Genomic DNA, 11,876 nt, shown 5'->3' on the forward strand with positions numbered 1-11,876 from the left:
CAAAATACTGATATTTCCTTTTCAAAATACCTGTTTTTCCACCCTGATCTACAAATGTTTTCTTGTATGTAAGGATCATTTTTTGTGCCTAAAAATTAACTTGTGTGGCTTATCTCAAATCCTTTTCAAAGACTTGGCCTTTCTTATGCTGGTAGGGCCTCTATCCAATTTTTTTAGGAAGAAAATAAAGTTTATAAATATCTAAATAAGAAACCCTGTTGCATTAATTCAGTTTTCATGTGGAATAACTCATTCAATATTAAAAGAAATAACATTTTGTTTTCTCCCAGATCTGTGCCAATCTTGATGCACGTAGAATTATGACCGTTGAAGAGCATGCGGACCAGTTAAAGAATCAGGTGAAGGAGCCGTCTAAGAAGACTGTGGTTGCAAATGACAAAAAAAGGGTAAGTTTTTTCAAACAAATCAGTATTAAAGTTGTATTTCTCTTTAAAAGCGTGTTGTATGGTATCAAAACCTTTTGCCCAATTCTCTTTTTCTATATACTGTTGATGATCCATAGTCCTAATTTGAATATTGTTGCTTTCCTCTGTATGGAAAAGTATCAGTAAAGTTAAATAGAGGTAATTTTTTACTTATGTCAGTTATATTTTTGAAGTGTATGGTCAAAAGACCTTCTGAACCATAGTTGATATGTTTGTATTGGAGTGACATTATATTCTGTTTAAAAAATGTGATTTCACAATATAATTTGTTTAATATTGTGAACTATATATTTCCATAACACTAAATGTATTTAGCAACCTTACTTGTTTTTTGATTGAAGGTTTAACTTTTTTAAAAATTACTCAGTGTGGTACTGGGCAAGTAGTTCTGTTACCAGAAGATGCTTACTTACTTTGCTAATCTATTTATTTTTAGGATCCATTTAGAGAGGAAATTACTGAGATCATGACAGAAATACAAAACTATTGCCACCTCCATCCAAATTCTGAGTTTGGAACTCAGACATATGAACAGTGGGTGATCAGAGAAGAGAGAAGAGGTAACTGCATAGCAAATACACACCAGCTTTGGATTTCTTTGGGTCATTCTGTATGTACATTCTATATGTACATTCTGTATATACACAGACATGTTTTTGTATTTTTGTTCACTTGCAGCTGCAAAAGAAGAAAAACGCAAGGAACGCGTCTGTGCAGAGCACTTGAAGAAATACAATGATGCTCTCCTGATAAATGAGAGTATCCGAATGGTGGATGCCTACAATCACCTAACTAACTTCTATGAGGAGGAGAAAAGTAAGAAGACAGCAAGGAGTGATGACGATGATGATGATGAACCAGCTATGTCAAAACAGGATGAAACAGATGAATTTCTAATAGGTTTATTTCATGGTAAGTTTAAAATACATTGTGATATTTAATATTTGAAATCCATAATTATGCACTAGCATGGTTTGCATGGGCCCATTATTTATTACATCCTAGAGATTGCTGTGCTGTTTATTATGACAGTACCTTGATGTCCCAGTTCATACAGTTTTGAAGACATTAAACAACATCAAAGTGGGGTCGTGTCACATCATGTAATAGAAACTCCTCAGCTCTGGCCTAAGGGCTCTTTCTTTTTGCAGCCAGTAAGTAAAAACTGTTCTCTGCTTTCCTCCAAGGAAGTGGCCCTGAGAAAACTCTGACAGATACATAAAATGTGTATTCCAGTCGACACTCTTGAGGGGCAAAAGGTTGAGCAAATGGAATACAAAAGTAATGAAATGATTGGTTCTTAACCAACACTTTCTACCAAATTTTGTTTGTATACGAAGAAAAGGAGTAATGTCCTTGAGTTACAGGTAAAGAACAATTAGTGAGAAAATTAAACAAAGGATCAAACCTCAAAGACAAAAGTTAGCTGCCTTCTTTTTCAGATCATTCACCTTGGAACTGGGATTCATTCAGTCCTTGACTCATGAATTTTCTTTTTTTCCAAATTTAGACTGTCACCAATGAGAAATTCAGGAATGTTAAAACAAAACTTATAAAAATAGATTATATAATGTCAATGTGTTTTTTTTTAATGACTATTTAGACTTTCTTTATTTAGAATTTCTTTATTTAGAATTTAGAAATTCTTTGCTTAGAATTTCAGTACTGAGCTGTTTCTAAGAACCAAAAAGTTAGACTAAATAAAAATAAAACTGAGTTGTCTAGATTGTTTATATTTCCACAGGTAAACAAAGTTCAAAGAATCTGATAGTGAAAAATAAATTATATTCCAATTTTTTATGATTTTACCACTGAGAGTACCAGGCGTAATAGAAGAAAAACTAAAATTTTCATCTTTAAAGAGCAAAGTTCATCTTTGGGGGATAAAGTCCCTGGAGACCTTAGTGTAGGTTTAACTAAGGGGAAAATTGCAGCACTTTATTATATCTACCTACTTTTTGTATGGCTTTCTATATGTTTGATTACATTCTAAAATATGAATAAGACTAGTCAGAAAACCACTGTCTAGGTGGTGTTATAGTTTGTGGCCATTGAGTACAATTGCATTGGACTAGGTGCACTGCAATAATCTGCACAGGGTGATGACATCAGTGAGAGTAGTAACAACACACAAGGCCCCGACCTTAAAGTATTCTTGCTGAGTTTCCGTAATCATCTGACAGTGACCTAGGCTTTTAAATATTAGAAGTTTTTTTAAAAATGAGAACACATGAGGAATCTTCCCTGGTCAGTAGAGCCGATTGAAGAGAGTCATTCATTTAACATTTCACTGAGTATATTGAAATGTCTAAGAGCTGCAGTACTCATATCAATGTGCCCATCCTGGCATCTACTATGTTACATGTTTCTAGTGAGGATTCCTTCTTTAATTAATATCCCAAGGACAATTTATGTCTAAATTTATAAAAGCATCAGCTCTGAGGCTGTGCATATTAATCTGTTTCTCCTTGTAAGAGTTTTGTTCCATTATTTCAAAACTGTTTTGCATATATAAGCTGATATTTAGCCCTTTAATACAGTGCACTTAACTGTACCGCTTCTTGTGTATAGCAAGGTCTTTTTCCTTTGGATTATTCTTACCATGAAATATAGTGTACAATAATGGTAATTTATTTGATTGATTAGTGTGGTTTTAATGCATATAAACTCAATTCAAAATTAACTTGTATTACTACAGTTCTTCAAACTGAATGTGAATTAGCCATGCTGAAGTATTATATAGAAAACTACTCTTTGCTTTGTTGTTTGAGGTTTTTTTTTCTAGAGCTGTAATTTTACATGGTTACTTTTTCTTAATTTACATCCATTATTTTTAAAGCAAAAAAGAAGAGGCTGAAAAAGTTGGCTGGAAAGCCAGAATATGAAAATGAGAATCTAATACAGTTGCGAAATACTTTAATGGAGGAGTTCACGAAGACTGAGGAACCTAGAGGAATTATTTTCACAGAGACTCGTCTAAGTGCCTTTGCTCTATTCCAATGGATTCAAGACAACCCAAAATTTGAAGAAGTGGGAATAAAGGCCCGTTATCTTATCGGCTCTGGACATAAGAGTGAAATGAAACCCATGACTCAGGTACAATACCATACATTTCAACATTGCATCTTGTACATGATTTCAGAAAACAGCTTGTTTTAGTGCTAGACCAATGGAGCCCAGAGTTCTGGTTTCATACTTGCTAGCAACTTACCTTCGTAAGCTGCTGGATAGGTGAAGAATAATGTTGGAATAATTTTATTTCCACAAGAAACAAGGTTTTTCTGGTTATGGATTCTATGGCAATAGGAGTAACCAGCATTCCTTGCCTAGAGTAGTGTATATAGTCAAAAGGGACACAAGCTGTAGCGAGGCATGTAAAGGAAAAGTAAACAAAATGGAAAGAGCAAAAATGCAATTGTTAAATGAGTTCATACTTATCAGGACAACAGTAATTCAAATTATGTTTTATCTACTGAACTAAAAAATAAAATTGTAAAGTTGATTGTGCCTGTCTTTTTCTAATACCATTGCTTAATCAAATTATACCAGTTTATATGCATGCTTCACACTGAGACATAACATTGAAAGAAAACTTACCAAAATTCATAATGAAAATTTCACAATTGAACACTCAGTTTTGTCCATCTTGTACCATTGTGTTGATGCCATATACTACATCTCTCTGATTATTTATACTTGTAATTTAAACATTTTCAAAACAAGGTACATCAGTATCCTAAAACCTCTCTTCTAATCTGCTCTTTACTCCCCATAAAATTGCTACTTCAGCTTTTAAAGAAATGGTGTGGTTTACTGTTGGGCAGAGTCCATTTCCTTCAGCTGCTCTCAGTTTCAAAAAAAAGTTAGGAATTGTCCCCTCAAAAAGTTGCTTGTTTTCTATGAAAACCTGGAATTTATTTGTGTCCTACATTGTACAAACAAAACAATAGCTCCTGCATTGTGAAACTGAATATAGCAAATAGCAAGTTTCTGTCCCTCTGTTCAAGCTGGTGACAATACCCAGCTGATTCAGAAGTCTATTGTTTGGATGCTTTATTTTTTTAGTGTATCATTGTTGTGCTTTTTGGTGCTCCTCAGATCACTAAAATTATTATCTCCATTTATTACAGGGAATTTTAAGTGCTTTGGAACTAGACTTAGAAGCCTATACTTTAACTGGACATTAATGAAGTGGTAGAAATACAGACTTCTGAATAAATATTTAAAGAATTTTAAAAACAATTGAACAGCTATATCATCAAATCTTCTAGTACCTGTGACATAGGCTACAAACTTCCAAGCTCAGTTACCTTAAAAAGATTGGCTTCTGCTCCCTTCTCCTTCAAGAAAAGATGCTGAACACCTATTATATTCAATAGGAACTCCTCATTTGTGATCTTGCAAGATACTTAAATGCAGTTGTCGAAGCCACTTGATGTTTGGTAATGATGCCACTATAGTTCCTGAAACTTGTTACTGACAAAAGATACTAATACTGAAAGTTAATATACTTTTTTTTTTTTTTTTTTTTTGAATTTACAGAATGAGCAAAGGGAAGTTATTGATAAATTCCGACGTGGAAGTGTAAATTTACTTATCGCTACAACTGTAGCTGAGGAAGGCCTGGACATCAAAGAGTGTAACATCGTTATTCGTTATGGCCTTGTCACCAATGAAATTGCTATGGTGCAGGTATGAGTTTTCTGCATACATAACTTATTTTTAATAGTGCTTTTCTGTTTGGATTGTGCAAATGGTGAATCATATACATGGCGTTTGGAAATGATTTTGAAATACTTGAGGGCCAAAAGAGAAAATGCTCTTGCAATAAGGTTCATTTCCAATTGCCACCCTCAGTCTGTAGGCAATATAAAATTTGCCTCCATGTTTTAGTGCTGTAGCATCCATTCAAAGTTCTACACAAACATTAAGCTCTTTTAGTAGAAAAAGTATGAGAATAGGATCATCAGACCAGCTGATATCAGAGACATTTGTACCACCACTGTATGTACACCAAACCACCAATAGCTAAAGAGAGATAATTACATATCAGAATATCATTTTGACTATGCTCTCATTTAACTTGTGAGCACAAATATTTATATATTTAGTATTTACATGCATGTTTATATTTTGGTGAAAAAATACAGTTTATGCATTGCAATATGTGCTAATCACAAATCTCTGAGCAGTTTTCATAGGTATCACTGATGATAATGCAGAAACACTATGTATTATTCACTGATTCTTCATCTGTCTGAGTTAAATAGAAAAAAAATACTCTTTGGGGACACTGCATAAGGAATAATACATGTCCTCCATTATGAAACTAGGAAAAAATGTTGTGTGATGTCATAGGGAACATTGTGCTGTTTATTGTTATATTGCTTACAAATTGTAGGCTCGTGGACGAGCTCGAGCTGATGAGAGCACTTATGCTCTTGTGGCTCCTAGTGGCTCAGGAGCTGTTGAACGTGAAGATGTTAATATTTTCCGTGAGAAAATGATGTATAAGGCCATTCAGCGTGTCCAGAAGATGCCACAGGAAGAGTATTTAAATAAGGTATTTACTGCAACTCTGCACTTTCCCTTTAAAGAGGACTGATTTATATTGTATGAAATACTTTCTATTTGAAATCTACTTAGAGAAGGAAAACTTAAAATAATATTAGTTACTACATATGACTTTGATTTCTTCTGTAAGTATTTGTTTTATAATCTATGTTTTCTAGTCCTTTAGAAAGGTCTGGTTTTCTATTGGTAAGGGGATCAGGAAAATTGACTAGAAGTCACGTTGAAAGTGAACTCAGTAAAATAACTGGAAAACTATTGCTGTCATTCCACCATAATGTTACAGTGCTCTTACTGGTCTTTTTCTAGATTCATAATTTCCAGTTGCAAAGTATAGTGGAAAAACAAATGAAGGCAAAGAGAGATCAGCGCAAGACATACAAGAAAAATCCTTCACTAGTAACATTCTTATGCAAAAATTGCCACAAACTAGTATGTTCTGGAGAAGACATACAAGTTATTGAATACATGCATCATGTCAGCGTGAAAAAAGATTTCCAGTAAGTGTTTATGAACTACTTTATCTCTTTCAGGCAGAAACAGATTTTCTTTTCAGCAAGGCTGTAACAGAGCCTGTAACGCTCTAGGCCCTGGAAGAAAAAAAAAAAAAAAAAGGTTATTCCAATATTGTCAGGTCCTGGGCTCTATGGAATTTGCAGTTAAGGAGTTTTAATGAAATGTTTGTTCTTACCCCTGATTCAAGGTGAATAGAGTTTGAAACTCTGAAAAAAAGATACAGGTTCTGTGGTAATATTAACTAGGTCACTTACTATGTAGTATGGCATGTGTTCCACAGGGTAAGTGGTCTTACAATTCTAACAGACCTGGGATAAGAGTTTGCCTATGGCCAGGTACTCAGATAACATACTGCCATGTACTGGGCATTAACAGTTGTGTAGTTAGAGGATGTTCATACTGGTGACACACCTTTTTTAGTTCTCCCAGTGATGCTTCTGATGCTATCTAGTTTGGTAAACAGAATCACAGAATCACAATATGCCGAGTTGGAAGGGACCCACAAGGATTATTGAGTCCAACTCCTGGCCCTGCACAGGATCATCTGCAGGAGTCACACCATGTGCCTGAGAGTATCATCCAAATGTTTCTTGAACCCTGTCAGGCTTGGTGCTATGACTACTTCCCTGGGGAACCTGTTCCAGTGCCCAACTACCCCCTGGGGGAAGAACCTTTTTCTAATATCCAACCTAAACCTCCCATGACACAACGTCAGGCCACTCTCTTGGGTCCTGTCGCTGGTCCCCACAGAGCAGAGATCAGTGCTTGCTCCCCCTCTTCCCCTCACAAGGAAGTTGTAACTGCAATGAGGTCTCCCCTCAGTCTCCTCCAGGCTGAACAGACCAAGTGCCCTCAGCTGCTCCTCCCACGGCTTCCTCTCAAGGCCCTTCACCGCCTTCATTGCCCTCCTTTGGACACTCTCTAACAACTGAAGTATGACCTTGCATTTTCTCCAACTCCTCAATGTACACAACACTTAGAGAGTTTATGACTTTTTAGGTTTCATATCTGACTTCAGCAATTGTCACTGTGTGTTTGTATGTAGCATTGCATGACCAGTGTATTCTGATGGGTGCTGTCTGACTGTTTTTCAGAAGCCTTTGCCATACAAGAGAAAATAAGACACTGCAAGATAAGCGTGCCGATTACCAGACAAATGGGGAAATTATATGTAAAGATTGTGGACAAGTGAGGAACATCTTATTTTCTTACTCTTATTTTGTTGTTGTCTGTATTTATTTCTGTCTAATGATCTTGTCTATTTTATCTGAAATGTAATTTTCTTCTACTTGGCAGGCTTGGGGAAATATGATGGTTCACCGAGGCCTTGACCTACCTTGTCTGAAGATTAGAAATTTTGTGGTTGTGTTTGCAGACAAGAAAACAACAAAGCACATTTTTAAGAAATGGGGAGAACTGCCCATCAGGTTTCCTAGTTTTGATTATGCAGCTCATTGTCCTTCAAGTGATGAAGATTAAGGCCTTAGAAAGAAAATAAAAGCCCTTTTCAACTTTTCTCTGTTCATTAGAAGTTCCTATGTCCTACAGAGAGTGCTGCATTGTAAACAGTGTGAGAGCTCCTGGGCATGAGGAATCTGTCTTTAAGAGGAAAAGAAAGACAAGGAAAGAGAAGGACAAAGTCACACAGCTACAGTCTGCACTCAGATTTGCAGTGGTACTCCTGAACAAATGCATTGCAGTCATGGAACAAACTCCTGTCTCTTCATTACAAAGTGACAGTACTTCAAAAGTGTGTTAGATGACCTGCTGTCAATCCGAGAACACTGAAGAGACAGCCTGAGATGTGCCATGGTGATTATTTGATGGTTTTCTTCCTTTTGAAGATAAAGTATCTCGAAAGAGGAGCCATGTAATGGGAACAGATTACCCAAGGGTTACTTCTGAATCGCTGTTACTTTGTTGGTGTTTTCCTGACTGAATTCTTCCTCTCATATTCTTAACTGTAAGCTCACACATTTTGACAAACTGAAATTAAGTTTCCATTAGAAGACATTTCAAATCAAGCCCCTAACCTGAAATTGATGAATTTAACGTCCAAGAAGCACATTGCCAAAGTGACTTTCTGTGTGTTATTTCATAGGATTGTTAGACTGGCTATATAATGATGTATGGGGGTTTTTTTCCAAATAAATGACTACAATTATCTCTGCCTACTCTGATAGTGTTTATTCTCTTCCACTGGAAGTATTCTGTCAATACTAATACCATAGTTTCACCCTAGAAATTTAAAGGTTAGTGGTTTTCTGACTGCAAAAATAGCATAATCTGCCTTCATATTTATCTCATAGACAGATTCCCCAGCCTACCCCCCCACATTTGTAAGTATGATATTGGACAGTGAAAGGAAGGTTTGTGGTTACAACAGTCAGCTTTGCAAATTCAGGATAAAGTGGTATGTATACTGGCAAAGGACATGTAAACACTTCAGTAGCCCCAGGTAAATTTGTAACTTAGAACATAGTTGAAAAGTATATCCTAAACAAAAAAAGAATCTTATTGTGTCTAGATCTGTAATTGCTCTACATTTTTAAAAGTTATATAAATACTGTACACAGTTTTTAAAATCATATTTGATTTCAGGTTTGCATCAGAACCAGATTTGGGGTGGGTTTGTGTTTGGTTTTTTGGTGTTTTTTTTTTTTTCATACTTCTGGCCTTGCCAAATTTCTGGCTTTGAAGAGCAGTACATTTCAGACATCACCAAGCTAATTCAGGCCATACTGGGATTAGCTACTTACGTATAGACAAATCACAGCATTATGAAATAAGTTTACACAGTGAAGAGTTTTCACTCTAGCAGTTTTGTAGATTAGAATATGCTTAAACTATAGAAATTGTGGTCTTAAGTTGAAATCATTCCATAACAGTGATTTATACCCGTAAATGTTTATACCTTACAACTGTAAAAAAAATCCAGGAGTATTGAGAGTTGAGATATACGCAAAGTTGTTTCAAGACGCAGCAATTCCATAGGTATTTTTGAATGATACAACTAAAACAGGAACACCACTCGGAGATAGGGACTACAATTTGTAGTGTATGTGTTTTACATTTGGGTATTGTCATATAATTCTATTCTTACCTTTCGCACAGAGTAGAATAAATATGAAATTTTCACCAACTTTGTTATCCAGTATAATAACAGATAAACCAGCATTTATCAGTTAAAAAAAAAATTCTCCTCATGTAATTATTATTCTTAGAAAGTCTTATTCTCTTTCTTGTATTGTATTGTCTTGCTTAATACTGAAGCTTTTGGCTACTTGTAGAATATGCCAATTTAGCATTAAGTGCAGGACAAATTTTACACTTTTTAAATGTTGGTCTGAGATAGTGACTATTTAAAAATGTGGGAAATCAATAGATCACACATGATTGTAACTTAAGAGGTATTTTCTTCATATGCTCAGAATCTGATGAGATGCTATGAAATATACTAAATTAATAATTAGAATAGCCTCTCTTGGGAAATAATCATCATCCAGGTCATCTGTGGTTTTCTATATTAACAAGTTGTTACAGTTACGTAAATGTAACATAATACGTAGCATTTTCAAGTGTCTGAATTAATTTATTTAGTACTTTTAAAATGTAAAACCCTGGTAAAAAGATGATATAATTACATAGGGTGGTGCTAGGTCTTCAATCAAATAAATTTCCATGCTGAGTAGATTTCCTGCAGTCTGAGCTTTTGATACTTCCCTGTACTGAAGCAACAAGCGTATATGCAGATGAATTTCTGCATATGTGCTACAGACCTGTAGGACAAAAGGTGCCTGGGCTTCCTGTAGTTCACCTGTGTGCTGCTGTTATACTTCCAGTTCCTGGCGTAACTCGGCTACGTTGTCATCAAAGCTTAAAGAGTGTTTGCACAATCTCACTTCAGCATAATGTGTAATGAACCTCAAGTGAATCCTGCTAGTGTGTAGGATGAGGAAGTTCCAGTCAAGTTATTGTCTCTGAGTGGGGTTGTAAAACACACCTATATAGTTCCAGGAAGTGTGAAGTTGTAAAAAACAAGCTAAATTGCTATATTGTATCTGCTAGTTACCTCTGCATTTATTGCCTTTATGGACCCAAAGTGCTCCAGTGAGTGTGACAAGTCGTGATTGTATTTTCTATTTACAGCCTTAATTTGTGTGCAAATGTGGAAAGAAGAAAAACTTAGTCACTGTGAATTCATCTGGCTATGTGTATGGCTACTTAGGGACTGGTTCCGCTTCAGTTTTATTTTCCTTGTTTTACCTACTTTTGGTCTGATGTAACGCACAACCTACATCTGTAAATCTCATTTCTTCACCTGTGAAATGTAAATGCTTTAGTAACCTTAGAGTACTATCATAACTGGTTGGATAGTTCCTAACCAAATTGATTTTTTTTTTTTGGTTCCATAATTTGTCCATTTCTCCAAATGGTTCACCCTCCTTCTAGCTTCCTTACACTTTTATTTATCTTACATCATGAAGTTCTGAGGTTGCAGAAGTTAGGAAATGTTTGGCTGTTGAAAGAATTGCCATTTGATTCTTCACCATTACAGTATAAACAGTCCAGAGAACAGAGTTCAGGTGATAGGAGCAGTAAATCTACAGAGCTTGTAAATACCATTCTTTGACAGGTAAATTTTGTTTTGCTTCTAATGCTGCCACTATTGTGAATCTTACTAAAGCACATGGTTAGATAATTAGACTTCCAGAGTAGACATAGTATGCAGCAGTATACAGTCATTTTGCAAAGCCTTTTGGATCATGTGAGTTTGAATCACTTCCTTTGAAGCATTCTCTAAGTATGCATTCATTAAAAGAAGCTGTATATTTGGAAAAGAAAACTAAGCTGATCAAAACCTACATTTGCAGTTTTGTGATGTTCTGGTTGTCAGAAATAACCAGTGTTGATTTCTGTGAACCATGTTATTGAAAATACAAATGGCATTAACCACAGAATGCTAGGAAATAAGAATCGGTTTGAAAATATGAATATGAAGCATGAGTTACATGGGGAAAAATACATTTCTTACAATCCTTTTCTGTTATGGAAATTTTGAGTAGTTTCAGTACTATCTTGTTAGCAAAACTACTGGGTTTGAGCTCTGTTCTACCCTTAATATAGAGTGTATCAGGAATAATGTATTTTAGCCTTCTCAGCCTTTTTTTTCCTGCATGGCTTATACCAACATCCTTATACAGGATGGATCTTAGACACCTTATCTTGTCTAACTTGTAGTTTGTTGTTGTGACAAGAACTGGGGACAGAGGTGAACTGAGTGTGTGTGTATATATGTGTTTGTGTGTGTGTATGTGTATGCATGCATGCGTGTGTGCATGT

The 11,876-nt window shown here is 35.5% G+C and overlaps 1 protein-coding gene across 1 annotated transcript in view; it reads left to right on the top strand.

The window, feature by feature from the left end:
• IFIH1 (interferon induced with helicase C domain 1) overlaps positions 1-11,644 on the top strand; it is a 28,689-nt gene extending 17,045 nt beyond the window's left edge. The window contains 9 exon segments of the mRNA XM_050340003.1: positions 291-407; positions 883-1,006; positions 1,125-1,358; positions 3,286-3,542; positions 4,989-5,138; positions 5,848-6,009; positions 6,327-6,517; positions 7,628-7,721; positions 7,830-11,644. Of these exon segments, the coding sequence (XP_050195960.1) occupies positions 291-407; positions 883-1,006; positions 1,125-1,358; positions 3,286-3,542; positions 4,989-5,138; positions 5,848-6,009; positions 6,327-6,517; positions 7,628-7,721; positions 7,830-8,012 (1,512 nt within the window). The 3' untranslated portion in view covers positions 8,013-11,644.
• The last annotated feature ends 232 nt before the right edge of the window (positions 11,645-11,876 follow it).

The sequence above is a fragment of the Myiozetetes cayanensis genome, unplaced genomic scaffold (assembly GCF_022539395.1).
Source record: "Myiozetetes cayanensis isolate MyiCay16 unplaced genomic scaffold, myiCay2020 scf9, whole genome shotgun sequence".
Lineage (NCBI taxonomy): Eukaryota > Metazoa > Chordata > Aves > Passeriformes > Tyrannidae > Myiozetetes > Myiozetetes cayanensis.